The sequence below is a fragment of the Odocoileus virginianus genome, unplaced genomic scaffold (genome assembly GCF_023699985.2).
Source record: "Odocoileus virginianus isolate 20LAN1187 ecotype Illinois unplaced genomic scaffold, Ovbor_1.2 Unplaced_Scaffold_18, whole genome shotgun sequence".
NCBI lineage: Eukaryota > Metazoa > Chordata > Mammalia > Artiodactyla > Cervidae > Odocoileus > Odocoileus virginianus.
The window spans coordinates 848,373-876,098 of record NW_027224280.1 but is presented as its reverse complement, the minus strand read 5'-3'; the positions used below and the strand labels follow the sequence as shown (position 1 = coordinate 876,098).

Below are 27,726 nucleotides of genomic sequence, written 5' to 3'. Positions count from 1 at the left end.
TAGATAGGGGTGATGGCTTCACAACATTGTGAAATGTACTCAGTGCCACTGAAATGTGCATTTTTAAATGGTTAATGGTTATTTTTATGTAATGTGAATTTTTCCTCAGTTGAAAAAAAAATTGAAAAAAAAAATCCCCCAGTGAGAGACCACATGTGCCATCTCAGGTTGCATAAGTGTCCCCCCTCTTCAGGAGTGACAGTACTGTGTTGGCGAAGCTGGGGAGCCAGGATTCTCACCCGGTGATCATGCTACAAATGGGAGGGGTGTAGGGAGAAAAATCTATCACTCTCTGGAAACTTAATTATGCCTTCCCTGGTGGTCCAGTGGTTAAGATTCAGTGCTTCCACCGCAGGGAGCGTGGGTTCAATCCTTGGGCACAGAACTAGGAATCCTTCAAGCTGCACAGAGGCGGAGGCTGTTGGGAAATGTCTTCTTTTTGATTTTATTTATTTGACTGCATTGGGTTTTTCATTGCATCATGCATCCCTCAGAAACCATCCAGCCCTGGGTGAGCCACTGAAGGGGCTCCCTCTCCGCAGGAAGCCACTCTTCTGGTAGCTTCTCAAAGAGGGCAGGAGAGGGTTGGCGCAGGCCAGAGGATTCCCTCTATGGGGTTTCTGGAACCCCACAAAAGGCCCCATTGACTTTCTCAGAGTTGCCCTCCACATCCAGGGCTTAGGGCGAGGCCTGCCTACCCCTCCTCGCTGTGCCCCAGGAGCTGGCCTATGCTCCCCTCCTCCCTCCTCCAAGTGACCCCAGATGGCCCTGCCTCAGACACAGGGTGAGGAAGCCCAAATGACAGCTCCTAGCTGCCAGATGGGCCTCCCCAGGACAGGGCTGACAGCGCCCTGCCACAAGTGAGGAGAGCAAGGGAGACTGCACTGGGCAGAGCCCACCATTACCATCAATTTTGCCCATCGGCCTGGGAGGTGGGGCCGGACCCAGAGCTGGCATGCTCACAACTGGCTGTGGGCTATCCACTGCCCTTTGCAGGCAAAGCAAAGAAGGGTGGACAGTTTACCTTCCTCAGCCTCCTGGAGCTGGGTCCGGGAGAATTAAGAGTTGGCAAGGGCCTCTGAGGTGGGGCATGAATGACACCCTCAAGCCAGGGCCTGTGCCCCTGGGGGCGATGAGAGCAGCCAGCCCCAGTACAGTGTGTACAGAGCTTGCCAGGGTGAGGTGGGCAAGCAGTGGGTACAGGGCACCCACAGTGGCCTTCCTGTGTCAGCACTGGGGAGAAATGCTGTGATGGGGACACAGGGCAGCTGGGAGCCACAGGATAGCTATGGCCTTTATGGAATGGGCCACTGGGAGACACAAAGGAGACCGAGGGGCCTGGGTGGGCAGCCCAGGGAGGAATGGCCTTCCTACCCACATAGGGGCTGTGGTGGGGACAGGCTGGATACGGGGACAGTTGGGCCTGCCTAGGCCCCCAGTGGATCACAAGTGCCCCCTCCTGCCTTGGATTCACATTTCCACCCAATCTCCTTCCACCCTCAAATCCCTGAAAAACACACTCTTTCTTGCAAGACACAGAAAGCAGAGATACTGTATAATTCTGTTTATAGAAACTTCCAGAATAAGCAAATCCAAACAGACAGGAAATAGACTAATGGGTGTGAAGGGCTGGCTGCTAATGGACGTGGGGTCTCTTTCAGGAGTGATTCACAACACCGTGAATGTACGCAATACCCCTGTGTGGTGTACTTTCACATGATCACAATGGTGAATTTCATTGTAAGTGAATTTTAGCTCGATCAAAAAAAGTTTTTAGACAAAACACACATCGGGTGCTCCAAGTGTCATGAAATAAAGAGGCAAGAAACAACAGCGCCAGGGCAGGGGCTGAGCAGGTCCGATCCCATCTTAGGAGCGGGGAGCCGGGCACCCGGAGTCCTGGGGACCAGAGGAGGGGACCGCAGGGAGCCGGGGCCACACTGCAGCCACGTCATCGGATCTGGTGCAGGACGAGGTGACAGAGGAGGAGAGGTGAGCAGAGTGGGGCTGGGTGGGCCTCCAGCCTGTCAGCCCGGCTGGGCTTCCACCCTGCACTCGAGGGCTTTCATACCGTGTACTTGTCCCACTTCTTCTCGGGGTCGTAGGGCTCCCAGCGGCTGGCGGGGAAGATGTGCTTGTTTTTCTCGTACCAGCTCCGCAGCACCACCTTGCCCGCATGCGACTGAGGACGGGAAGAGGCCCAGATGCTGCTGCTCAGGGCCGCTGGATGCCCGCCCCCTCCTCCCCGCCCCGGCGAGCCCCAAGCATACCTCATCCTTCTCCACAGTGGCATCACTGAGCAGCCGCACATCATCATGAACATCAAAATTGAAGAGGGGCCCTGCAGGGACAAGGGTCCAGGCCTCCCTCTCAGCTGCCACCCTACGACAGGGGCAAGCTCGGGGAGGAGGGTGCAGGGGAGGAGGGTGCAGCCAGGTGCACTCACCACTTTTCCCTCGAGCCTTGGTGACGATGAAGTCGTAGAAGCTGTGGTGCTACAAGCCGAGCACAGGAAAGTGACAGCGGGTGACTCATTTCAGCGTCTTGTGGCTACCTGCCTGCAAGCCTGGCTCCGACCCTGCCCACCTGAGCCAAAGACCCCGAGCAGAAGGGCCCCCTCGAACTCCCTGGGTGCACCAAAGCCTGAGACCCTCCCTACCACCCCGCCTGGGGCTTCAAGGACACAGAAGGGACTAACGTGAGGTATGATTAAGTCCTCCTTGATGTACATGAGCTGCTCCACGCCTGCCGATCTGAGGAAGAAAAGACGAGGAAGCCGCTGGCCAAGGATACCAGACACCAGAGCCGGAGGCCTATGAGGCTAGCAGGCAGCCCAGGCCAGAAGGCGCTTCCTATCCCAGCTCCCCATGGGGAGAGGGATGGAAAAAGGGGCCTGAACTCCTTTCTCGGGAGCGCAGTGCCCAGCATTCTGCAAGCAGGAGCTGCCACTTGGGGATCCCAGGTGCCAAGCTGAGGCTGCAGAATCTGGTGCACACGCTCACATGTACTCACACGCCCACACAGCCCCACCTGAGTTCGCTGAAGTCTTTGCGCAGGATCTCAAGTGCCTTCTGCAGGAACTGCTGCATCGTGTTGCCCTTCTTCATCTGTGTGAACAGGCATGTGGGAAACCAAGGGGTTGGGAAAGGAGGATGGAAGCCCAGAGGGGGGCCCTCGAGATGGCGGGCACCCTGGAACACTTGCCCTCTTCCCTGCTCCCCCCAGGCCACTCATGCCAAGGGGTCTGTGGGCTTTGTCAGGACTGACAGTTTCTTCCCAATGGAAGGCTGGGCTCAAGAGCAAGGGAAATGGGGTGCAGGCCTCACATCGCCTACCTTGACTGTGCGCCGGTGCCCAGAGCCATCCCAGTAACTGAAGGTGATCTCAATCTCCTCACCTACAAGACAGACCTGCTGCTTGGCCTCCAGACACCTGCCAGCTTCCTGGGGCTCAGGGCACTGCCATGAGCAGCATTCATAGGAAAGCAGGCACGGCCCCTGCCCCAGGTTGCACGCGCGCGCGTCCCACTCCAGGAGCTCTCACTCTTCATCTTCTCTTGCTTGGCTTCCCACTCTTGCCGTAGCTCCTCCCGGAGCCGATTCTCCTCCTCCTGGAAGAGAAATGGGCAAAACAGGGAGGCCCAGGGCTGCTCAGGGGGCACACATGGCCCCTGCTTCCTGACTGAAAGCCTCTGCCAGGGTCACGCTGCCTTTACCTCCCGGTCTCGGTCAGGCAAGAAACTTGTGTCCACATCTGGGTTCTTCCCCATTTTCCTCTTCTTTGTGGTGATCTCTGGAGCAAAAGAAGACACAAGAAGTCAACAGTATGATGGCCCTTGCCTCAGGAAGACAACTGTATCAACTCTATCAATTGTCAGAGGAAGGACGTCATGCCACGTCACATGACCTCTGGAAAAATCCACAGCACAGTCATGAAAGAACAAGAGTACAGAAGGCCAAGAATGTCTTCGCAGGATTATGAAGATGGTTTTAACCTCACGGACCTCTCCAAAGGGTCTCAGAAACCCTAGCGTCATTAGATCATTCTTTGAGAACTGCCGACCTAGAAGATGAGCCCATACTCCAGGGCAAGGTTTCCAGAGCCTGGATAACTTACAAAAATTCCACACCGGGGACTTCCCTGGTGGTCCAGTGGCTAAGACTCCATGCTCCCAATGCAGGGGGCCTGGGTTCAATCTCTGGTCAGGGAACTAGATTCCACATGCCACAACTAAGTTTGCATGGCACAGCTAAGAGTTCACAAGCCGCAACTACAGATCCTGTAAGAAAGATCCAGTGCAGCCAAATAAATATTTTAAAAAATTCTACACTGGCTACCGACGGCCAGGCCCCCAAAACAAAATCTCCAGGGAGAGGGGAAGCACTCACAAAGCCCCAATGACACAGTGAGGTTGAAAGCCTCCATCTAGACCTGTGCTGTCCCAAAGGTAGCCTCTGCCACACAGATGCAGCTAACACCCAATACAACTGACCTGCCAATGGGAATGTTTTAGACACCAAATACTTAATGTTACTAAATAGTACAAAGACTATTTTGGGGTTTCCCCCAAGAAGCTGGCAGGCTCTTCGTTCTTTTTCCTGACAGCACTGGCTGCTCCCCTCAAAGCTGTCCCTGTGCCAACCCCTGCCTTGGTTCTACCATACGGATCCCAGGCCATTAGGCTTTCTAACCACCCACTGGCTCCAGGCCTGCAGCTGCACCCTCCCTAGTCCTAAAATGTGTGCACTCCCACCAGCTCCACTTCTGGGCACACTCATCTCTCAACTCTACATGCCTCCTGACTCCCCACATCTCTGGGTGCTAATGAAATTCCCCTCACTCTGAAGGCCCAACTCAAATCATCCCCTCTCCCCTGGCCCCAGTGAGCTGCTCTGTCCAATTAGCAGCCACTTAATGTCTGTGGTTGTGTCAATTTACACTGAAGTTATTCAAACACAATTAACAGTTTGGTGCCCCAGTCACATGAGCCTCACACCCCGCCCAGGGACTGCATACCCAGTTTCCATTCAGTCCGCCACCAGAAAGCAAGCCCTCCACTCAGCTTTGCTATGGTGAAGACTTGGCTCTCTCTCTCCTGCCCCAACTTCTGAGGTTCAAGGCCCCAGATGTGGTGAGCAGTCAAGGTTGTTGGTGGATGTGCTTCTTCACTCGAGACCCAGAAGCCAGGACAGAGCTCTGCCCACTGAACCCATCCCCAGCCTGCCCTCACCTTCCCTTTCCAGCTCCTCCTCGTCCACAGCCACCTCCTCCTCCTCCTCGCCTGCCTCCTCTTCTTCCTCCAGGGTGAAGGACAAGCTGGAGATCTTCCGCTTGGCCTCCTTCTTGCGCTCCTTTTCTCGCAGCTTCTCCAGCTTCCTGCCAAGGCACGGGGGGCTACCATGCATGTCCCCACCCCTAAGGCCCATTTCCCGACCCAGAGCCACCTGTGTGCTCAGTGCAGGGCAGGTCCCAGGCAGTGCAGACCCAGAGTCCTACTGCCCTGGGTCCCTTCAAGTTCACCAGCAGGGCTCTGACCCCCATTGCCCCCCCCACCCGGCTTCCATAAGCAGGAATGGCCTCACCCGCCCTCAAACACGAGCTCCATCTGGAGGGGAGGACCCACAGCTGCAGCTCCTTCGACTGCTCCTTCTTGGCGAGTTGCTTCTCCCGCTCCTTCACCAGCGCCTCCTGCTTAGCCTTCATGTCGTTCAGGGTCACAAGACCTGCGAGTCAAGGAGACAGGGGGGTGAAAGGTGGTCACGCAGAGTGAACCATGCAGCGGGCCTCAGGCCAGGAGAGGGGGCACGAATGCTTTGCGTACCCACAGTGCTGGACTTGAGCTCGGCCTCCACGGCGTCGTAGTGCGCAGAGAACTTCTTGTCAATGTTGGACTTCATTATGTTCTCCTGTCCGGGAGGCAGAGCAGGGATGATGGCCACTTGCCACCCCACCGTGGAAGTGGGGACCTGGGTTCTCATCCTAAATGGGTCCTTAGACTATGATGTGGCCTTGGAAAAGACATGGCCCCTTTGCCTGATGGAGGGTCCCACGGGGCTGTGAGAGGCTCTTCCAAGTGCCCAGGCAGCCAAGTGGGGTGGTTTCCCTGCACTGTTCTGGTCCGTCCACATATCCCGCTCACTCAGTAGCCTGGATGCGTGGGTCCTACCTGCCGTTGGTGTTTTTCACACCCAGCTCTTGAGCTGAAGCTCTGGAGACCCAAGGCAAGGAGTGACAAGAAGAAGCGGAGAGCAGCTGGGGGCCTAGACCCTCACTGAGCAGTGTGGCTCCCTCATGAGGCCCCCTCGCTCCAGGCCTGCCCCATTCCACTGCATACCACTGTATGGACCTCCACAGAGAGATGAACCTCTGTCTGGCCACACAGCAACAGCCAGGTTGGGGTTTGAGTGTAAACTGAGGCAGCAGTCGGGCCTCAGCGTGCAGCCCCTTCTCGGCTGCCACGGGACCCAAGGCCCCCAAAGACAAGTGGGGTGGCCCATCGCCAGCGGCCACTCACAGAAGCCCTTAGTGAACCGCTAGCACCTAGGACCCTCCTGCCTGCCTCTGTTAGTTGAAACGGGTTCAGTGGCCGGCAGAGTGGCTGGGGCCCCGCCCTTCCCGATAGCCACTGAACCCAGACAGAGGCCTGACTCTCGGGGCTGAGGGGTCAGAGAGACAGGAGGATGCTCTCTATCCTCGAGGGTCGCCCCAACTGCCATACATGGAACCACTGAATGTGGCTCCTTCCTGTTGCAGGCCCGTCACAATCTAGCTCGACTCAGCCTTCTGGGCCCATTTTACAGAGGAGCAGACTGTCGCCGGCCCGCTTCCGCCCCTTGTTGGAGATCGGCGAGCAACGTTCCCACCCCAACCCGCCGCCCGCACTCAGTCCCGCCTCCCAGGGTCGCGCGGGGTCCCGGGGAATCGGGGCGGAGGTTCGAGCGCCTGCTCTGAGGGGCCCCGGCCCGGCCCGCACCTCAGCAATCCTCTGCTTCATCTGCTCCATCTGCTCGCGCTGCTTCTCCCGTTTCTTCATGAGGTGCATGGCGCGGCCCGCCTCGCTGGCGGCACCCTTGTACTGAGCCATGGCGGTGGCGGCGACGGCGATGATGGACTGGCTGGGTCTCCGGAGCTGAAGCGGCTGTGAAGACTGCGGCTCCGTTCGCTGACGCCCGCCCCGTGACGTCAGTCACCAGGGGTCAAGTAGCCGCCTCGCCCCGCCTCTCCAGACACGTGATCACCGGTAGCCCCGCCCCATAGTGGCCCAGCCCAGCCGGCCTTTGGAGGCTGGACGATCCCGCTCTTCCTAGCTTCCCTATCAGTTTCATAACAATAAGCCCTGGCCTGAGGCTGGGTCCCCAGTTCTACTTCCTTCTGTTGACCCCAAAGCTGCCCCCACCCTGGACCCTTCACTTCTTCAGTGTTTATCTCAGTCTAAGGGTAGATCCCCTTAGTCCCCTTGCTGCCTCCCTGCCTGAAGCCCCTCTGGTTACTTCTGCTTCCTTGATTTTGACTCCTCTCCCAGGACTGGGCCCCAGTCCTGTTTCCCCAGGCCACGAGACTGGGCCTGAGTCCCCTCTGCCTCCTCCTCTTCCTCCTTCTTGGCCTGAAGGTAGGGGCCCTGTGCCTCTGCTTCCGCCACTTCAACCCTCACCCCAGGCCGGACCTGTCTCCCATTTCCCTCACATTGACCCCCCCAAGGGTTGGAGTCCTAGCGTCAGTACTAGCTCAATGTGTGGCCTTGGGCAGGGTGATGTGACCTGCTCCCTTTAGTTCAGAAGCTCTGCAGTTCCCTGATGAAGGAAGTCACCTTTTATAGCCATCAGGAAAAAAGCTAAACATGCAGTCCCAAGCCTGTGTAGGAGAGCAGGGCAGCCCATGGAGCCAAGGCCCTGGCCTGAAAACAGCTTTGAGAAGAAAAAACTAAAGATCTAGGCTCAGATTTCAACACAGTTTTATTGGGAGAGTTTGTTTTCTGTGAAATACACTAGAGGATGGGGAAAGGGACACATTCACTTTGCAAGATAAGGATTTCCCACCACTAATGGGAAGGAATAGGGGCGGGCAGGGCACAGGGGATTTGGATCCATTTTCCCACCTCCTTCTGCTTTGTTCACAAGTCTTTTCTCTCTCAGCCAGTACCAGTGGACACGAAGACAAGAAACAAAAACAAGATCAACCTCCAACGGGGCCACACCCAAGCCCTCTCCCTTCCCAAGCTGCGCCAGGGTTGCCAGGCTCAGGCGGGGCCTGGCCAGGGTAGCTGTTCCACAGCCCCAGGGCACATCGAGAGGCTGCAGGGGACAGGGCTCCCTTCTCACACAGGGTGGGCCAAAGTTAATAAATTAGAATAAATTATGGGGGTGGACTAGGGAAGGGAATGTAACTTTGTGCTGGGAGGGCCCCTTCTTTCCAACACACTAGAGTTGGTAGGGGGAGGCAGGGGGCATCTCCAAAGGCCACTACAGTAGGGGGTAAGAGCAACGGGGGCAGAAGTCAGCTTTCCTCCATGTTCTTCCCAAACAGAGCAGAAGAATTAGGGGTGGGGGGAAGATACACACACAAGGAGAGGAACCCCCTTTTCCCAGGATAAGGAAGGGCCAAGAAGGAGGATACTAACCAACCACCCCCTCCCCCCCGTCTCCCAAACCATCACTAAGGTTAAGGATTTGGTCAGTGAATCAATGAGGTGGGTGACAGGAATGTGGTAGGGGAAGCAGAAGATGCTGGAAACGGGGACGCCCAGCCACACCCATCTCCCCAGCCTTCAAGGAGAACAGACTCAGGTTGGGGGAGAGGGCACCAGGGGTTGGGCTAGGAGTCAGCCATCACTGGTCAGCTTCCCCAAAGACATCATTCTGTTTGCGCTTCATGTTCTCAAAGTCAAAGGCGGAGCCTGCCATGCGCTTGTAGATGTCTTTGATGTCGTTGCAGGTTGTCTCAAAGTGTGTGGTGGCGTCGTAGGAACAGGAACAGAACACCTGGAAACAGCCAGCGCCCAGGGCCCAAGGTGAGAAGGACAGGGGCCCTGGGCTGGCAGCCAGGAGCCAGGGCCGGGACAGGCTGCTTACCTGGCTCTCGGAACCGTCATCGATGGGCTCATACAAGTCACTGATGGCCACAAACCTGAGGGGCAGATGGAGAAACTGAAACAGGTCTCAGGATCAGCCTTGCCCTCCCTGATGTCCGCCCTCCAGCTCCCTGGCTCCCTTCCTCCCCCCAGCTCCAGCCCCCCAGCCCCTCACTTCTGGTCAATGGGCTCCAGCAGCTCCAGGGCCGGCTCAACCTCCTTTTCGGGATCTGTGGTCTCCACTGTGGTGCTGGCGATGGCAATGTACTTGCCCTGCGCGGCCACGTTGTGTGCGTAGGAGATCATGCACACGTAGATGTCTGCCCACAAGAAAGCCTCTGTTAGCAGGGGCACGTGGGAGGCTCCTGGGGGCCAAGCTCAACTTGGGCCCTCCTGCCCCTCCCCAGCCCTGCAGAGCTGGCCACATCCCAGCAGCCACCCTTGTGGAAAGGAAGTGTCCTTCCCTAGGGCCTCAAGGCATGGGGACCATGATGTGGATCCCTGCTCTTCCATGGAGGGATCGGGCAGAGAGCCAGCCCATGGGCTGGTGGGGGAGGGTGGCAAGACAGGGCTACCCCGAAGAAGAGAACACACTGGAGAAAGTCGCATGGGGCTTGGCCTACCTGACTTCCTGTTGACCTGGTTCTGGGGGATGATGATTTGGCAGGAGTTGGCATCATTGGTATTCTTGATCGGGTGGCTGAGGATGCAGATGATACGGATAACCTGGCCAGCCTTCCTCACGCGGTCGGGAACATAGCTGGGGTCACAGATAAGCTGCTTGCAGCGGGCCACCTGTGAAAGCACCAGAAGGCCTTGGCCCTATGCGACCCCCCCCTCGATGTCTGAGAGCCAGGACGCCCAGGGAGGGCTGGCAGCTCTGGCAAGCGGGCCACTCCCCAGAGCTGTCACCATCACCCTGCCCACAGCGTACATTCTCCTGCACCTCGGGAAGGTGGGCCCTCAACCACAGCTGTCTGCTGACAGCAGTGACTATCGTCTTCCTCTGGAGCCCCGGTCCCCAGGCTGAGGTGCCCAGCCAAGCTGCAGGAGCTCCAGCAGAGCTAGGGTGACCAGGAAGAGTGTCTCAAAGGACGGGCCAAGCCCCGCCTAGACCAGCGTGCCTGTGCAGCAAGAAGGCTCACCTCGCCCTCGGACTTCACACCCACCACCTTGCCATTCTCCATGATGATGTCGTCCACCGGTTTGTTCAGCATGTACGTCCCCCCGTAGATGGCACTCAATCTACAGTGGGGAGAGGGGCCATGAGAGTGCCTCCTGGGAGACATGGGGACCAGCGTTACCGCATGCCCTGCCCCCAGCAGTGCAGGGCATGGAGAAGGTGGCCTCAGGCAGGCAGACTCAGGAGACCTGGGGGCTCTTTCAAGCTGTCACTGCCAGGACCTCAAGACTGAACCTGGAGGGGTCCCTCCTCTCTAGACTTAATGCCAGAAATTTCCAGCAAAGGGCTAGTGTGAGGGTGGCTCTTCACGGAAATGTCCCAGGGAACAGAATGAATGGCTCTGGAGAATCCGACTGGAGGTTTCAAGGCCACAGGCCCAGTCCTCGTGCCATCTGACTCCAGCCAGGAGCCAAGCAAGCCCCATCTGTGGTCCTTCATCTCTGCACTTCAGTGCCCCCACTGGGCTGCTATCACCCGAGGATGGCAAGAAGTAAACTAAGTCCACAGTGGGAAAGTAACAAAACACAGTGGAGATGCCCAAGAGGGCCCTTTCCATTGTTGGCCTCAGCCTTCTCCACTGCCAACTGACAGAAGCCATGCCCTCACCTTGCAAAGCCTTGGGGCAGCTCGCCAAGGCCATAGAGTGGGTACAGATACGGGCTCTTGCCATACCGAGCCAGGGACTCGCTGTACAACTTGATGCGGTTGATGGTCTCAAGACACGGCTCGTCCAGGTAGCTGGGGGAAATAGGGTCAGAAGAGGCTCCAAGAGCAGAAGGCCCAGTGCACCCCCACCCCAGCATCAGGCCAGCCCTCCCACCCTTGCGGGCCTGGGAAAGACCATGGGTCAAACGCAGGGAAGGGACAGAAAAGGCGACAGGTGAGTGAGCCCAGAGCTGAGTACAGGAGGTAGGCAGGGTGACCCAAGGGAGCAGCAGGCAGGAGCAGGGAGGGCAGGGTGTGGGCCAGTTGAGGGGTTGTCTGCCATGCCAGTTTCCCCTCACTCATCAGTGCGGTAGAGCGCCAGGGCATGGCCAGTGAAGTCAATGACATCCTGGCCCAAGTCGAACTTCCGGTAGACATCACGCATGCTGGTGTTCTGGGGGTCGACGCCCTCAAAGGTCTTGGGGTCATTCTCATCAAAGTTTGCCACGAACACCAGGAACTTGCGGAAGCGCCGTTTCTCAAACATGCCCATCAGGTCTGCGAGGACCATGTGCAAAGTACCACTGAGGTGCGGGCCGTGAACCTCTCCACCTGCCAGGCAGGCAGAGCAGGCAGGCGCCCTAATTCCCAGCAGAGTTCTCTTGCCAACCACTGTGTGATTTTCAATTAACCCCTCTGTGCTTCTTGGCCTGTTTCCTCAACTGTACCAAGAGTGAGTCTGGCTGGACAGCCTCTGAGGGCCCTCCCGGCTCTGACACTTAGGGATGTTTCACTGATCAGGTGAAGCCCCTGTCAAAAGCTGAAATCTGTCCAGAACAACACATTCCCTTCGCACTTGGACTCCCCTCCTGGCAACCAGTGGGTGCACACAGGGGGATGACAGAGCAAGGGGCTTTTGGTACTGCACAAGAAACATGACCTGCAGCAAGGGCCACCTCGCTCTCAATAGCTGTCCCCCCTTTCCACCCACCCCTGATTCCCTGGTTCACAGGACCCACACTCACTGGAAGCCAAGGCTTCAGTCTCAGTAGATGGTACTTTATAAATCTTGCCCCCCTTGTAGACAAAGCTGCCCTCCACCACCTTGAAGTCCAGGTAGCGTGTCACCTCTGTATACAGTAGCATCTTCACGAGCTGCCCTGCAGAGTGGCGTGAGCAAGGCAACAAGGTCAGCGTGGCTCCCTTCACAAGCTCGAGCTGGTCTGTCTGCCCCTGGTCTGCAGTCTAACCCTTTTCTGCTCGTCCCAATCATCCCACACCCCACAATACCTCCTTCATCTCCCTCACCATTGGCCATGAGGAATTTAGGGATCAAGTCAACGTTCCAGTCTCGGCCCCGGCCCATTGTCTCAGGGGGCCCCTCCAGCAACTGAAAACGCTTATACAGCTGTGGGCAGGGGAGGGGGAAGAGAGAGAGACAGAGAGATGCATCTCAAGGAACTCCCTCCCGCCCCCGCCCCCCACCCAGAAAACCTGGGGAGCTGCTTCATTCAGTCCCCCATGCAAGAGGTTAATGAGGGACAGGCCCAGGCCCGGAACAACCTACCTCCTCCAAGGGGGTGATGGAGGAGCTCTCGCCCCCATAGTAGGGGTTCCGGTCCATGTGCAGCACCTTCTTCCCGTTCACAGACATGATACCCGACAGGATACATTCCTGAGCGAGAGGCAATGTTCACTGCACTCCCATCTGCCCACATTCCCACCAGCAGCCCTGACCATGTTTCCCCACTCCAACCTTGAGGGGAGAGTCAACCTGAAGGGCCTCTGCCTCAACACACAGCTCCTTGCATCTGTGGCTGGTCACTTTGCCTAAATTGGGGGGGGGGGGGAGGCGCTTCATTTGACCACGGTTTCGTTTTATAACCTTGATGGGCAAAAAAGTGAACAAGGAAGAGGGTATCCAGTAGGCACATGGATGGTCTTCAAGCAACCAAGATGCCAAGAAAATCACCTATAGACTTAGAAGCCCACAAAAAGGCAGATAAAACACAGGGATCGCCTAGCTGGACAAGCAAAGGACACGAAAGGGAAGTAAAGAAAGGCTTAGCATGGTGCCAAAATCCGAGGCCCCACCCTGGGCCGCTTTCCTCAAAGAGAAGCCCCTGACCCAGAGCCTTCCCAGCCACAGTAGGGGCTTCCACACCCAACTGTGGGAGAGGCCTCTCTCAGGGAGGCAGTCCAACAGGGTTCGGGGGAGGGTAAACACCCTCACCAGTCACTGTCACCAGCCCAAGGACAAAGGCTGCAAATACGTCTCAGCCCCGAGGTCTCCATGGGAAACCGGGGTGGGGTAGCAGGAATGTGGTCACGGTCCTCACCGCGGCTCCTTCTGGAACATTCCCTGGGTCCTCGGGCCCCCTGAGAACCTGGGGAGGCAGGATGAAAGCCTACCCTGCCGAGTCCACCCCCCCCCCCAGCTCCGACCTGACCGGAGGTCCCTGTACCACGACATCCCCGTCAGAATGAGTGCAAAATGAGAGGGGATTAAGCTGGTCCTGGGTTAGGGGCCGGGGGTCGGGCCCGGGGAATAGGTCAAGAGAGACAGACAGAAAAGGGGCCGCTTCTTGGGAGACCGGCCATGACAGGGATGGAGGCCGCATCACGGGGGCTGGGCACGGGGCTGTCTTTTCGGGGACCGAACAGCGCCGCGCCAGCACTGAGGGGAGGATGCGGCCGGGGGCTGCAGCATCCCAGGGAGGAGGAGAGGAGGCGCCCTGGACGTTGGAAGCCGCACTTACGGTGAGTCCGGTCCCCAGTACGATCACGTCGTATTCCTCGTCCATGGTCAGGCCTCGGTGTCAGCGCCCGTCGGCTCCTCCTCCTCCGCCACAGCCGCCGCCGCCGCCTCGGCCGCCGCCACCGCCGCCGCCGCAGTGGACCAAAGATGGCGGCGCTTTGGCGTCTCTCGACCCTTCCGCCACGTCAAAGAGTCCCGGCCCCTCCCCTCCGCCGCCGCGCCTACCGGGGGCCCCTGCTGTCCCCGCTTGCCTCCCGGGAAGGGTTGCTGGGGCCCGGGCTCTAGCACTCGCGCCACTCGGCGGGCCGCGCCGCCTCGCCGAGGGCCTCGAAAAGAGGGCGGTGAGGCGGGGCGGGGCCGCCTGGCAGACGGTGCTGAGGCCCGCCAGGGATCCGTGCGCGAGAGCCGCGCGCGCCCCGCCCCGGGAAGCTCGGCGTGGCCCCGCCGGCTGGGCGCGCGCTGCTGCAGCAGCCCAAGGCGGGCCCCTGGGGACGTGGGGGCGACTATTGTCGTGGCCGTCTCCCCCGCCTCCCTCTCTCGGGCGCCGACGGCCCCCGCCCTCCCCTAGTCGCTGAGGCGGGGGGGGGGGGGGGGGGGGACCCAGTTTGCGAACAACCCTCTCGGCCTCTCCTGGGTCCCTGGAAAAGCAGCCCGCGGGACGGCCTCCATCTCTCCATATTCGGGCCTCCTCTCTCGGCCGTCAGCCAAGCGCATCCTCCCTTCCTTGTGCCCAGCGCAGAAATGAGTGACAAGAGGCCCAAGCATGGCGACCCGTCTTTATTTTATTCGGAAGGAAACCACGAGCACCCCGGGACTCCTGCCGGGTTCTCCCGACAGGAACAGGCCCCAAACCCCGTGATCACACCCAGCCCACCTGCCATAGAAGTCCCTTCCTTCTTAGGCCAAAGGAATAAACCCCAGTGTACGGCTTATTGTTAGCACATCACCAAAAACTAAATCAATAACGCCAGCTAAGCGGGACAAATAGTACTTCCACACTCCCCGCCCCCCCCCCCCCAAACTCAGGTAATGGAACAGCTCCCGGCTGCTACAAGGAACCCCACAGAGCCTGGGAAGGGAGGGCTGGCTACACAAAAGCACTATCAACAGCAAGAAGCGAAGGTGGAGAAATGAGAATAAATAAGAAGGGGGGGTGGATTTTGTAGAACTAACAGCCCCTACATTTATAATGATCAAGCCTAGGAGATCTGTCTACTATCTATGCAGAAATATATACACCTTGTGGAGAGAGATGTGGTGGGGAGTGGGCAGTCCAGGGAAGACCCTCAGCAGCTTGAACAGGTAGCCTGACAAGCTAAGGGGAGTCAGGGAGTCATGCGATGGCGTAAGAGGGAGAAGCCTTCCTGCCCAGTGGGCCTCTGATGGGGAGGTGACAACCTGGACCCCAGCCACACCCTCAACCCCTGGCAGGTGTGGAATCACACAATCTGGGTCAAAACAATGGTGGGGCCCTTGTGGTCATCGAAGCGGTCCATGGTCTTGAGGCTGAGGATCATGTGCAGGCCGTAGGTGAAGATGAACAGCATGAACAGGGAGGTGAGCAACCCCATCCAGATACCCGGGGAGAAGAAGCCTGCACAGTCACTAGCATAGGAGAACTGCTCGCCTGTCACGTTGAAGGCCTGGATCTGAGGGACAGAAAGCACTGAGTGGCCCCCACCTGGAGAGGCCTGGTAAGGGCTGGGGGTTCCCCAGCTGGTGGGAGGAGAGCACCAAGGGGACGGAACTCTAAGGTACATTCCCAGGCCCAAACCTGAAAGAACCCGGAGACCCTTCACAGGCCTCTGCTGCCCCCCAACCCCTCCTCCAGCCAGGGCTCCCCCACTCTCAGACACAGTCCCTCCTCTCTTCCTACCTGGAAGTCCCGAAAAGTCATCTGCCAAAGAGAAGGCTGCGTGTCAGGCACAAGGAGGTTGCCATCCTTGTTTTCACTGCTGACATGCTCGCAGTGGAAGGAATAAATACTGGGCCCCGTGACCTGGGAGGCATTGAAGTAGGCGACGGAGCCGTTGCTGTGGATTTCCAGGTTCTCCAAGGTAAACCAGTGCCGGGCAGACACCGGGTAGAAGCGGTTAGCCAGCGTGAACCTGGGGTTGGGGGGGTGCCGCAGGGGGGTCAGGCAGCTGGAGAGGCTGGAGCCACAGCAGCCCACCCGCCCCTGCCTCTCAGACTCACTTGAATGTCACCATGGTCCCAAAGAGTGAGTCATAGGTCAGCGCCAGCCTGCGGAGGAAGAGGAGTTTTCAGACTCTGGGATGGCCTTGAAAATACTTCCGAGCAAGGCCCTCAGGTCTCCTACTTGAGCTGCACCGGGTCTTCCCACAGAGCCACCTGAAGAAACAGCACCCTCGATTGACAGATAGGAGACCTGAGGCCTCATCCCTTTCCAAGTCAGGAACCAGGTAGCACACAGGTGCCCCACCTTGCGGAGGGCTCCTTCCTCTCGGTTCCCTGAACCCCCAGACTCTCTCTTGGGGTTGCTGAAGGTGCTCAGGTTGGGCCGTGAGGCTGCCCAAGGGGGTGGCACCGGGATCCAGGGTGATTAGGAACTGTTAACAACCAAGGCCCCAGCTAAGGACAAGAAGGCGTGAGCAGGCAGAGCTCTGAGCAGCAGCCCCACCCCACACCACCACCTGCGTCCTCATGCTGAACACCCCCCAACACAGACCCAGGCAGGGGCACACACTTTGCCCTCACCTGGCAATGGAGTCGTTCCAGGAGGAGCCAGTCAGGTTGAGGTCCTGGACCCCAAAGGTGCGGGAGGTCAGGTCCTCCCAATGCTCCCCGTATGCCACCGAGAAGTTTTGAGCCCAGAAGAGGATCCGGGGGGCAGTGTCATTGTAACTTACGGGGGCATTGATCGCAGGTGGTGCCACCGTTCTCTGCAACAGCTGGCGACCTAGCCCCCCAGTCACCATGGCTACATCGCGGGCCACCTGCAAATAAGAGCCCACAAAACCTTCTCAACAGCCCTGGGGGTGGGCCCTGAACCAGATAGCCTGCCCATCCTCTCCCCACTGGGCACCATCTCCGGTCCCACCAGTGATGTTCATAGGCAAAAGCTTCCTCTGAGCAGCTTTCCCCTAAGCCTCTGTGACGCTGCTAATCTTTGCAACTTTGGAACACTTGGGCTTCATGTCCGAAGACACCAGCCTATAAGGCTGATGGGACGAGATGGCCAGTGGTCGCCTGACTTTGTGGCTCATCCATGCCCCCCACCCCTACACCTGCCCAGAGGAGGAACCAGCCCCCCTCCAGGCTCCCCAACCACACCTCCTGGAGCCCTGGGCATGGGCACGTACCCTAGAAGGGCGGACCGCCGTAAGGCCTGCCGTGTAGGGGATGTCTTCTGACTTGAGTGTGCTCAGCACCTGCCCAATGACCTCATCTGAGGGGCCAGGGGGAGAACAGAGATGCAGGTCAGAGGCAGCCCTTCAGAGCCACTGTACCCAGCAGAAGCCGGGAGGGGCAAGCTGTGCCCTTCTATGCCCCTCTGGGCGCCTTCTCTGGATGGCGCTCTGTGAGATCACCTTGTGGAGGTGGGCACCCCTAGACATCTCCACTGTGAAGCCCTTCCCACCCTAGCAACCAGCATGTCCCCGGGTGGGACACCAAGCCCCTCCAAGAGCCAGCTCCCATCAACCCCCAGTAGCGTTTTCCATTTCAGCAGCCACTTCTCATCCCACCTGTTTCCAGCCTCCCCTGGGATACCAAGGCCCCAGTCACCGCCTCCCCCAGGTGGAGAGAAAAAAGACAGACTGCTACCAAAAATGCCAAATCCACCATGGCCAGTTTCTGGTGACCTTTCTGGGAGGAAGAACTGTCCTCTCTAGCACAAGGGAGACAAGTTCTCAGAACAGGTGTTTGAAACAGTGCTGGAGTGTTAAACCCCCAGACCTTAGGGTGCAAGCTGCCTGGGTGGAAGCTGACTCCAGGCTGTGTGGAGGAGGCCCCTGGGCATCCAACACTTGGGCCGAGGCCTGGGGACCTTGCCCAGCTGCCAGGGGCTCGGAGAAGCAGCCGGGCCCCCTGGGAGCACCAAGGGGCTGAGGAACCCAGGCCAGCTCCGTATGGCCAAGGGCTGGATAAAAATGGAAACTGCACCTTCCCCGACCCTGCTCACCATTGCCCGTGAGGACTTCCTTCGGTGCCATCAGACCCGAGCTAGGGAAGAGACAAAAAGTTCAAGCCGCCCAAATCCTGATGGCTCTCTGCCACCCGTTGGGCTGCCTCCTGAAGCCCCTCCAGGCCCTGTCATTCCCTGGTATAGCCCTGCCACCTAGCACACTCGAACTGGGCCTCCAAGAGCCACACTCAACACCACCAGTCCCCCCTCCCGGGACCTCTGCTCACCTCGTGGCCCTGCCTGGAATCCCCTGCACCTTCTCCCCCAGCTCCGGAGTCCCGATCACTTCCCTGCCACCTTTCCATGAACAGTCTCCGCTAGGCAGGCTGGTTCCCCGCTAGCGAAGCCCACGCCTGGCTCATCTCAGGAGGCCCTAGAGGCCTAGCTCAATGTTGGGCACTGACTCCCAAGTCCCAACCCGGCTGGAGGGCCTTCCTGCCTCTTCTGTCCAGACAGACGCCCTCTGGGAGGGCCTCAGGGTGCTAAGTGGAGGACGGCTCGCCTGGACAGAACGGCACCCTCAGAGCTTGGGACCTGAGGCTAGAGGCCCAGCCATACCTGGCTGTGTAGGGCAGGCGGATGAGCAGCAAGGCCGGGATGCTGGCGTTGAGCTTCAGTTCCCGGAGAGTGGCCAAGTCCACATGCAGGGGGCTGGCCCCGAGCTTCTCCTGCAGGTAAGTGGTCAGAGTGCTGATTGCATACCAGTCAACGGCAGGAAGCACCAGAGAGGAGGGGGCCAGGTCCAGGGCATTCTGGGGACAGGTGAGAAATGGGCAGATGAGTTAGCAAGGGGCCACGGGACCAGGGCCAGCCACCCAGACCTTGGTGGCAAGCCAAACCTACGCCAGGTCTCACTCCAGGTAAGAAACAAAACACGCCACACCCCTGGACCTGACACTCAACCTTTCCCTGTCGAGCCAACGTCTCTGGTTACTGAGGGGACAGTTCCTATTATGCTGGTGGAGGGGGGCACAGAGTAGCCTCCAGGGTCACCGGCTGAGTGTGGACTCTTACCTCCAGGTTAGAAAAGGCGCTGTCTTGCTTGTTTCCAAACACGCCACCATATGCTGTGAAGTCCTCAATGCTCAGCTAGTAGAAGGGAGGGAAACAGCCTCAGAAGGTTGGATGGATGTGGGGCCAGGGCAGGGGGAAGACACTGGCCCTGGGCATTTTTGCAGGGCCAGCAACATCTCATTTAGAAGCAGGTTTGATCTGGGGCATGAGGGTGTGTTTTAGGGGCAGGGGCGTGGAAGGTTCTATTTCTTTACACCAGTAACACTCTCAGCAGGGCGAGAAGACAAGGAAGGCGGTCATGGGGTTGAGAGAAATGTGTGGGCAGCTGGCTCGTGATAACCTCAGGAGTAAGAGTCAGCAGCCTGCCTGGAGATAAGAGGAACTGCGACAGAAGAGGGAAGCTGCGGGGAGGGGGCTGGGGGAAGCCAAGAACACTGACTGCGTGCCCCCGGGGCGGAAGGCCCAGAAAGAGAACCTACATGCCAGCTGCAACAGCTGGAGCCGCCTCTGTCCAGTGTGCACAGGACCCTTTGCAAAGGAGGGTGAGAAGTCCCTCCTCCCTGCCCTGGTTTTGGTGGAAGGGGACAGAGGTGAAGATCTCAGAACACACTGGACCGACCACTGAAGGCTTCTGAGCACTCTGGACCACAATCACCCTGACCCCCATCCTTCTAATCTCCACAACTTAGGGATGTCCTTCAACTTCTGCTTTCTGCCCCAACTCCCAGCTTCCTCTGGCTTTTCCCAGGGAGGCCCAGAGGTGATTTTAATCAGCTTCCCTGATGTCATCGTGTTTAGTATACACACCTGCCCAGCCTCCTTGCCCTTCTGGGCAGGAATCCTGAGCCTCTCTGGCGCCGAGGCTATCATTCCGAAAGCCTGTGTACACTCCGTTTGAAATCACCCAAGGCTTCCTGACACATTTTATAACTGCGACCAACCCCTTTCCGCGTCATCTCCAGGCTCCTCAACTGACCATCTCCTACGCCTTTCTCTCTCTCACTGTACTCCAGCCACACCAGCTCTTCCACAGGTTCACCAGGAGTATTCCTCACCCAGGCCCTTTGCACCTGCTGTTACCTCTGCCAGGAATGCATACCTTCCTCCCGCAGCCACATGGCTCCATCTCTACCTCCGCTTAGATCTCTGCTTCAATACCACCTCCTCAGTGAGCACTTGCCTACTCCCTCTTTATCTTACACAGCATTGCCAGTCACTCTATTCTCTGAGTCTGCTTCCTTCTTATCTAAGTGCTGACCTTATGTCATACCAACTTAGCATCTACGTAAACCTCTCACCCTCACAAGAGTGTTAGCTTCTTTGGAGTAGGGGCTTGGGTGATTCTGCTTATTTCTATGTCCCCAGCACTTAATCAATACCTGGCACAGAGTAGGTAGTCTATATTTGACAAATGAATGAATACCATCAGATGGCGGTGGGGGGGCACCAGCCAGATATTTTACATGGACTATCAGAATTGCTCCTCGCCCTCTGATGTCAGTGGTGTCTTTTTACAGATGTGGAAACTGGCATTTGCAGAGTATTTCACATGTCCAGTAAGCAGTAGAACTAGAACTGAGTTCCAGTCTGACTATGTTATTCACCATCTCCTGGAAGGACTACAAGCCAGCACAGCTACCACCCCCTGCCCACAAAGCAAGATCACAAAGGGAATGAGCCAAACGGGCCACCAATGAGGAACAGACAAGCAGAAGCTCAATAATCTCGCAAACACTAATCCTACACTGCCCTAGAATCTTCCTGTGGTCTGCATACCTGCTTTAGGGGCAGAAATGCCCAGATGGGAGGGTAAACAGTGTGCTGGGTATAAGCACAAAATCACAGTGGGGGAGGGGTGTCCAACAGACTCAAGCTGGAATAACCTGGGGCTTGCACAAGCCATGAACTTCAGCTGATCCTACAACCCTTAGCTCCTTAGGCAGTAAAACCAAGATAATGACATCAGCTCAGCTAGTATGAATGAAGCACTCAGTAAGTGATCTATCATTCCTCCATTCTCTGTCTTACAATCATTACAGTCAGAATCACAACTCTGCCACCCATTAGCTATGTGACCTTGGGCAAGTCACTTACCATCCTTGGGCTTTTCATCTGTAAAAAGGGTTCATCATCTCTGCCATGTAGTAAGTCAGGCAAGGGTTTGGCACTCAATCAGCATCTGGCCTCTGACCCCTTATTTCCCCCAATCAAGTGGGTGCCATTTCTGGGCCCTCACTATTCCCATGCTTGGCAGAGTGGCTCAGTGGAAGCGTGTTGTGCCCATAACCCAGAGGTAGATGGATGGAAACCATCCTTTGCTAGCTGTTCAGCTTCCCAAGTGGCGCTAGTGTTTAAAAAAAAAACAAAACAACAACCCCGCCAGCCAGTGCAGGAGACATAGAGAGATGTGGGTTTGATCCCTGGGTGGGGAAGATCCTTTGGAGGAGGGCATGACAACCCACTCCACTGTTCTTGACTAGGGGCATCCCTGGTGGCTCAGACTGTAAAGAATCTGCCTGCCAATGCAGGAGACCCAGGTTCGATTCCTGGGTTGGGAAGATGCCCTGGAGGAGGGCATGGCAACCCACTCTCCAGTATTCTTGCCTAGACAATCCCATGGACAGAGGAGCCTGGTGGGCTATTAGCCCATAGAGTCCCAAAGAGTAGGACAGACACGACTGAAGTGACTTAGCAGGCACGCACCATTCCCTCTGAACGTTCTTCCGCAGGCCTTCCCAAGGAAGGAACCACACCTCCCTGCAGTTTGGACAAGGTCACTGCAGCTTCCCTCGGGGAATGGGCCTCAGTGTCCTGGGGCAGAGGGGCTGTCTCCTGAATGAGGAAGGGAGAGGGGGCTGGGGGAGGCGCACCTTGTCCTGCAGGAACAGCAGCACATTTCGGGGTCCCAGCTCCAGGGCGGGGTCTAAGTAGGTGGAGAGCTGCATGTCGCTGGTGATATGGCCCTCGTGGGTGTCGGCCGCAGGAGCCCACAGGCCTCTGGCAGGGGATAGAGAGGTGCTGTCAAGTGGGGGCTTGAGATCCGAAGCCCGTGGGCTCCCAGCTTGATGCCTGGGGCCCAGAGCCAGCGCCCTTGCTACAGGCCACCGAACAAGGGACAGCCCCCCTGGGACTCGCCGCCCCCCGCCAAGGACAGCCCCGGAGTCGAGCGAGGGCACCTCAACCGCCGCGGCGCACAGCGCAGCCCGCCCCACTCACCGGTCACTCGACCACAGCACCAGCGGCACCTGCTGCTCCGACGACGCTGCCGCCGCCGCCACCAGCATCAGCGGCAGCCATGGCATCTGGCAGAGCGCTGGGGCCCGCCGCGTCCCCGCTCGCACCCGAGTCGCCGCTGTCGCCGCCATCATAACCTCTCGGCCTCCACTGCCAGGACCTACCGCGGCCGCCGCGGATCAGGTGACTGTCGCCCCCGCCCGAAGTCCGCCTTGAGCTGCCATTGGTCTGGGTGCAAGACGGCTCTCCAGGCTCTCAGGTGATTGAACGATGTGGCTGTCACTCACAGCCTCTCCTTTTCGCTGATTGGCTCTACGGGTCTCCGGGCGCGCACGCTCCAAATAGTTAAGGGGGCGGGGCAGCGCTCCTCTGGTTCCCACAGCCCGCCTGCCAATCTGCGGATGCAGGCGGCTGCGACCCAGCTGAAGGTACTGGGCGGGGTGGGACTCTGCTAGTCCCCGCACTCACGGCTAACTTCTCCCTGTTTTAAAACTTCAGCGTCAGGGTCTTTTCCAATGAGTCAGTTATTTGGCCACCTGATGCGAAGAACTGACTCCTTTGGAAAAGACCCTGATGCTGGGAAAGATTGAAGGCGGGAGGAGAAGGGGATGACAGAGGATGAGATGGTTGGATGGCATCACCGACTCGATGGACATGAATTTGAGTAAACTCCGGGAGAGTTGGTGATGGACAGGGAGGCCTGGCGTGCTGCAGTCCATGGGGTCGCAAAGAGTCGGACACGACTGAGCGACTGAACTGAATGCTTAGAATAGCAAGAGTGCTTTCTTTTTCCCGCAGTTGGACCCTCCGTTATACAGGTAAGGAGAGAACAGGACGCCCAGGAGAGTGTCCAGAGAAACACCAGCACTTACTAGGGGCAGGGAGGACGATCCAGAAGAAAGATCGGAGAGTAGCATCAAGGAGGAGGGGGAAAACCCTGGGAAGTTTCAAGGATGCCATGAATAACAGTCAGTCTCGACTGCTGCCAGGAAGCAGGTAAGATGAGGACAGAAAACTTTCTTGTACTTCGGAACACCAGTTTGGTAAGAGCGATGCCATTGTGAGGAAGTGGAGACACAGCGTCGATTGTTCCTTTCTCAAAGTTTGCCTTCAAGAGAAAGCTAGAGCCAGAAGATGTGGGACATCACCTCAAATGAATTGGGAGACTTTCATCTTTCTCTGTGCCTCTTTTTTTTCTCTTAATATTTTGTGTGTGCTTACAAAAGCAGGTACAAAACACTTACAATGTTTCAGGTGCACAACTCCGTGATTCTTATACACATATGTTACTTTTATAATAGACATATCTATTATTGTTAGGTTATTTTCCATTATAGATATTTCAGATAATTTTATATTATAGGTATTCCATTAGAGATATTGACAAACTATTGACTATAGTTACCTACGGTATACAGTAAACCTTTGTTGCTTGTTGCACATCTGTTTTTTTAATTAGAATCTAGAAATAAAAAAAAAGAAATCTAGCAATCTATTCATACTAAGTCAAAAAAGTGGAATCATAATGTCATGTTTTTTAGCTATATGCCTCTTTTTTTTGCCATAACACGCAGCAAGTGGCATATTAGTTCCCCAACCAGGGATCAAACCCAAGTCCCCTGCATTGGAAGCATGGAGTCTTAACCACTGGACCACTGAGGAAGTCCCTGTCTGTGCCATTTTTCATTTCTCATATTGACGACCATTGGAATCTAGTGGGTGAGTAAATGGGTGCTGTTTGTTGTTTTTTTTTTTTAACATTGATACATGTACTGAGTTGAAGAGTATCCCTCTAAAATTCATGTCTATCCAAAGCTTGTAAATGTCACTTCATTTGGAAATTATATCTTTGCAGATGTGATCCAAATAAGGTCATGCTGGAGTAGGGCGGGCCCTAAATCCATGACAAGTATCCTCCTAAGAAGAGAGAAATTTAGACACAGACACACAGGGAAGGCCAATCGATGGTAGAGACAGAGTTTTGCAGCCACAAACTGAGGAGCTCCTGGAACCACCAGAAACTGAAAGAAACAAGGAGAGATTCTTCCCTAGAGCTTTCAGAGGGAACACAGCCCTGTTGACACCTTGACTTTGGACTTCTAGCCTCCAGAACTGGGAGAGAATAAATTTCTGTTGGTTGAAGCCTGCCCGTTTGTGGTAATCTCTCTTTTTTTTTTTTTTTTTTTTTTGTTTTTGGTAATCTCCTATAGCAGCCCTGGGAGACTAAAACACTAGATGTTTGCAATTTTTCACAATAAAAAATATGGGGAGATGAAAGTTTGATCATGCCCATTGCCAGCAAGGATGTTGGGAAATAGTCTCGACTACATGGTGGTGAAAATATCAACTGGTTGAACTGTTTTTAGAGGATAATTTGGTAGCATCTAACAAACTGAAACCTGTATGACCTTTAACTAAGTGATTTCCCTCTTAGGGATCCATTCAATAGAATTGGGCTTCCCTGGTGGCTCAGATGGTGAAGAGTCTGCCTGCAGTGCGGGAGACCTGGGTTTGATCCCTGGGTTGGGAAGATCCCCTGGAGAAGGAAATGGCAACCCACTCCAGTGTTCTTGCCTGGAAAATCCCATGGACAGAGGAGCCTGGCAGGCTACAGTCCATGGGATCACAAAGAGTCAGACACGACTGAGTGACTTCACTTTCACTTTCAATAGAAATACTCAGCCAACCGCACACAAGGAGAGCTTTTGCAGCACTGTTTGTGGTTACAAAGATGTGGGTATTTGGGGCTGGACATCGGGACACTGTCCAGCCACTGCTGCTGCCATCTCTGCCCCTCAAGTACCATCTCCTTGGCATAATTCAATCTATATGACTCCCTACCCCCCAACCCCACAGACCTGACAGACCACTGATCACCTCTACTCATCAACTGCTTAGGAGATTGTAATCATGGTTGTCACAAATGTGGGTTCAACTACGACAGTGGCAGTTGAACTGAAGAAATGAGGTGGGCTTGCCATTGTTGAGGAAGACAGAGACTGGAGGTGGCTCTTGGATCTGTCTGAGTTGGGGACTGGGAGACAAGGTCAGTTGAGGACAGTTAAGTTTGGGTTGTTTGTGGGGCCCCTCAGTGGTAATGTCTGAGTCAGCTGCAGGGAGAGCCTTGTGCTGGAGCTTGCTGTGTCCCCAGAAGCCCGGGAGAGGTTGGAAAGCTTAGGGCCATGATCTCAGTTGTGTTTAAAAGGGCTAATCTGGCTATGGGAGCAGAACAGATGAGGTGGGGAGAGTGGCAGCAGAGACCAGCAAGAGGCTGCTGCCCTTGTCTGGGAGGAAGGTGATGGGGCTGGACCAGTTGATAGAGGCAGAGGAAAAAGCCAGAGAGACTGCAGAGGCCGCTGCCTCAGCATTAATGTGGGGCTGATGTTCAAGCAGGTGGCATGGTGGCAGGGGCCCTGGGAGCATCTGAAGCGAGAGATTGGAGCCAGGGTAGCCAGCGGATGGGGAAGGGAGAGACCAGAGTCCACGTGCTCGAGTCCTCCCCCATCCTTGCTCTTGCTGTCTGCCTGGGGGCTCAATTGCATTCCCCTGGTCTGTCAATCCTACTCAGCCTGGTGCCCCAAGGGAAAAAAAAACAGGGATGCCCTCCCCCCAACAGGGCATCACAGCATCACTGAAGTCCAAGTTTCAAGGGAAAGATTTTCTCCAAGGTGTGGCCTTGATGGCCAGCAGTCTCCTGCTTCCTGTCATTACAGAGGCCCACAGATGCGTTTCTTCTTTGCTCAGTTCCCACAGGTCCCTGGAGTGGTAATCCTCTGGAAGCAGTGGCTATGGGCCGGGCACTGAGTCGGACTTAGACTCTGCCCTTCAAGTTCCCAATCTGATCTGCAGGAGACGTGACATCAGGGGTCCCAGCCCAGGGTGATGGATGTTCAAAAGGGAGACACACAGGGCTGGGAGGGAGGTGCACAGAGGGGCGCCCACCTGAGTCTGCTTCGAACGCAAGGTGACATCTAAGCTGAGTCCTTCAATACATATTGACAGAACCCATGAGTACCTTCTGTCTGTGGCTTCCTTTTTGGGGGTGAAAGCATTTATTCATGAAAACCCACCTGGGCCCTCACCATCCCTGTGTCTTCTTTTAATACAATATTGGACACATCCCAAAATCAGTGTAATATCTGTGTGCTGTGTGGATTACCTATGTTGCGTAGACACGCATCACATTTACATTACACACATCACATTATTGCATGTGAAATAGACAATAAAAGGAGCCCCCTTCACCCGTCCAAGACTTCACAGAGTGCTTCCAGGTCCTGGGCAAGAATCTTTCTCCCCGAATCCCTTTCTCCTGCCCCTCCCTTCCCCCAGGAAGTAATTGCTAGCCTAAACTTTCTATTTATTATTCCTTTTTCTCTTAGAGGCTGACCACTTCAGGATGCCCCCCTAAACAGTCTTGTGCTCAGTCTGCTGATACTTGAGCTTGACAAAATGGCATCATCCTGCTCATAGACCCACACAGATGACATGGGGAGCATTGGAGCATCCTCATGGAGTAAAACCAATGCCTGCTTTTCCTCTTCCTTTGGCAGATGCTGGTGCTTCTTACTGTCCCTTGGTTTGCCAGGAGGCTCTTAATGACCTACAGACGCAAGATGTCTCTGGGGCCATGGTCAATGGCCCTCTTGTTCACAATGATTCCGTCACCTTCCCTTTAGGAGCACTCTTCCTTGCCCATTGCCAGCCAGGAGACACACTGCAAGAGGCAGAGTCCGGGTATCAGGAAACCCACAGGCCCCCTGTGGGAATCTTTCAGCACCCTCACGGCAAGTGACTCAGCAATGGAACGTTGCTTGCAAAACCCTGAGCTCCATGCTGTGCCTGCTGTGATAGAGGTGAAGGGGGTCACCGCCTCACCCCTGCAGCCCACGTCCCTGGAGTGCTCCCCAAAGTGGAGTCCACACTCTGAGCCCTCTCACCCAGGCATCACACAGCCCTCCCAGGCTTGCCTTCCCCCACACACTCCTTGTGTGACTGATAAAGAAAAGTTGCGAAATCCAGATGTCCAGCACAATGACTTAGCAAAGCAAATTTTGCCTTGGCATTGCCCAAGTCAAGAATTGAAATGTCTACATCCTCATCCCCTTCCCATCACTTCCTTCTCCCTTCCACCAGTGAGCACTCACCTGATTTTGGGGGTAATCTCTTGGCTTTTCATAACTTTACCAATTGTATCAGCCCATTTGGGGTGCTGGGACAAAGTGTCACAGATGGTGGCACTTACAAACAGCAGAAGTTTATTGCTCACCAAGGCTTGCCATCAGAGATCAAGGTACCATCAGCATGGGGGAGGGTCTTCTTCCCAGGCTGCAGACTTCTCATTGTATCCTCACTGGGTAGGAGGACTGAAGAAACTGGATGAGGACACTTTGATGAGGACACTCATCCCATCTTGAGGACTTCACCCTGATGAGCTCATGACCTGAGCACCTCTCCCAGGCCCCACCTCCTAATAAATACCATTAGGGCATTAGGTTTCAATATATGAGCTTGGACAAACATCCTGACCATTGAGCCAGATAAGCAGGCATCTCTCAATACAATGGTTTTGTTTTGTCTGCATTGGGACTTTGTATAAATGGAATTATTCAGTATTATATTTGTGTCTAGATTCTGTGCTCAAAATTGGGAGGTTAATGTGAGTCAATGCATAATAG

General features: G+C 56.1%; 3 protein-coding genes and 1 long non-coding RNA gene across 6 annotated transcripts; 1 reads left to right on the top strand and 3 right to left on the bottom strand.

Annotated features, from left to right (window-relative positions):
• Positions 1–1,549: 1,549 nt before the first annotated feature.
• Positions 1,550–7,186, bottom strand: FAM50A (family with sequence similarity 50 member A). The gene is made up of 12 exons (XM_020893793.2): positions 6,974–7,186; positions 5,822–5,906; positions 5,624–5,723; positions 5,231–5,376; positions 3,716–3,792; positions 3,544–3,610; positions 3,336–3,397; positions 3,031–3,107; positions 2,699–2,753; positions 2,447–2,495; positions 2,271–2,341; positions 1,550–2,182 (listed from the first exon to the last, which is right to left on the bottom strand). Exons 1-12 carry the CDS (start codon positions 7,082–7,084, stop codon positions 2,066–2,068), a joined length of 1,017 nt encoding a protein of 338 aa, XP_020749452.2. The 5' UTR covers positions 7,085–7,186; the 3' UTR covers positions 1,550–2,065.
• A 748-nt stretch (positions 7,187–7,934) lies between these two features.
• On the bottom strand, positions 7,935–13,987 carry GDI1 (GDP dissociation inhibitor 1). The gene is made up of 11 exons (XM_020893808.2): positions 13,655–13,987; positions 12,463–12,570; positions 12,204–12,303; positions 11,921–12,055; positions 11,255–11,453; positions 10,857–10,988; positions 10,213–10,312; positions 9,691–9,862; positions 9,243–9,387; positions 9,069–9,123; positions 7,935–8,978 (listed from the first exon to the last, which is right to left on the bottom strand). The coding sequence occupies exons 1-11, from the start codon at positions 13,697–13,699 to the stop codon at positions 8,826–8,828; spliced, it is 1,344 nt and encodes a 447-aa protein (XP_020749467.1). The 5' UTR covers positions 13,700–13,987; the 3' UTR covers positions 7,935–8,825.
• Positions 13,988–14,415: 428 nt separating this feature from the next.
• Positions 14,416–22,241, bottom strand: ATP6AP1 (ATPase H+ transporting accessory protein 1). 2 transcript variants are annotated; one of them, XM_020893809.2, is made up of 10 exons: positions 22,031–22,241; positions 21,685–21,811; positions 18,815–18,889; positions 18,359–18,552; positions 17,798–17,838; positions 16,977–17,062; positions 16,372–16,610; positions 15,850–15,897; positions 15,530–15,761; positions 14,416–15,302 (listed from the first exon to the last, which is right to left on the bottom strand). In XM_020893809.2, exons 1-10 carry the CDS (start codon positions 22,180–22,182, stop codon positions 15,093–15,095), a joined length of 1,404 nt encoding a protein of 467 aa, XP_020749468.1. In that variant the 5' UTR covers positions 22,183–22,241; the 3' UTR covers positions 14,416–15,092. The 2 variants fall into 2 exon arrangements, with proteins under 2 accessions (XP_020749468.1, XP_070319049.1); XM_070462948.1 differs by having other exon boundaries at positions 18,359–18,468.
• A 158-nt stretch (positions 22,242–22,399) lies between these two features.
• On the top strand, positions 22,400–24,195 carry LOC110137466 (uncharacterized). Of its 2 annotated transcripts, XR_011486116.1 has the most exons (4): positions 22,400–22,476; positions 22,847–23,044; positions 23,623–23,767; positions 23,904–24,195. It is a non-coding gene; the product is annotated as an uncharacterized lncRNA (long non-coding RNA). The 2 variants fall into 2 exon arrangements; XR_011486117.1 differs by lacking the exon at positions 22,400–22,476 and having other exon boundaries at positions 22,485–22,866.
• The last annotated feature ends 3,531 nt before the right edge of the window (positions 24,196–27,726 follow it).

Excerpts from the sequence above, each read along its gene's own strand:
- FAM50A (XM_020893793.2), bottom strand. The coding sequence starts at position 7,084 with ATGGCTCAGTACAAGGGTGCCGCCAGCGAGGCGGGCCGCGCCATGCAC. Across the intron at positions 5,907-6,973 it reads TGAAGCAGAGGATTGCTGAG|GAGAACATAATGAAGTCCAA; the intron begins GTGCGGGCCGGG and ends CCTCCCGGACAG. Across the intron at positions 3,611-3,715 it reads TGCCTGACCGAGACCGGGAG|GAGGAGGAGAATCGGCTCCG; the intron begins GTAAAGGCAGCG and ends TTTCTCTTCCAG.
- ATP6AP1 (XM_020893809.2), bottom strand. The coding sequence starts at position 22,182 with ATGATGGCGGCGACAGCGGCGACTCGGGTGCGAGCGGGGACGCGGCGG. Across the intron at positions 21,812-22,030 it reads GTGCTGTGGTCGAGTGACCG|AGGCCTGTGGGCTCCTGCGG; the intron begins GTGAGTGGGGCG and ends ATCCCCTGCCAG. Across the intron at positions 15,898-16,371 it reads TGGAACGACTCCATTGCCAG|GCTGGCGCTGACCTATGACT; the intron begins GTGAGGGCAAAG and ends CTTCCTCCGCAG.
- GDI1 (XM_020893808.2), bottom strand. The coding sequence starts at position 13,699 with ATGGACGAGGAATACGACGTGATCGTACTGGGGACCGGACTCACC. Across the intron at positions 11,454-11,920 it reads GACTGAAGCCTTGGCTTCCA|ACCTGATGGGCATGTTTGAG; the intron begins GTGAGTGTGGGT and ends TGGTCCTCGCAG. Across the intron at positions 10,989-11,254 it reads GCGCTCTACCGCACTGATGA|CTACCTGGACGAGCCGTGTC; the intron begins GTGAGGGGAAAC and ends TATTTCCCCCAG.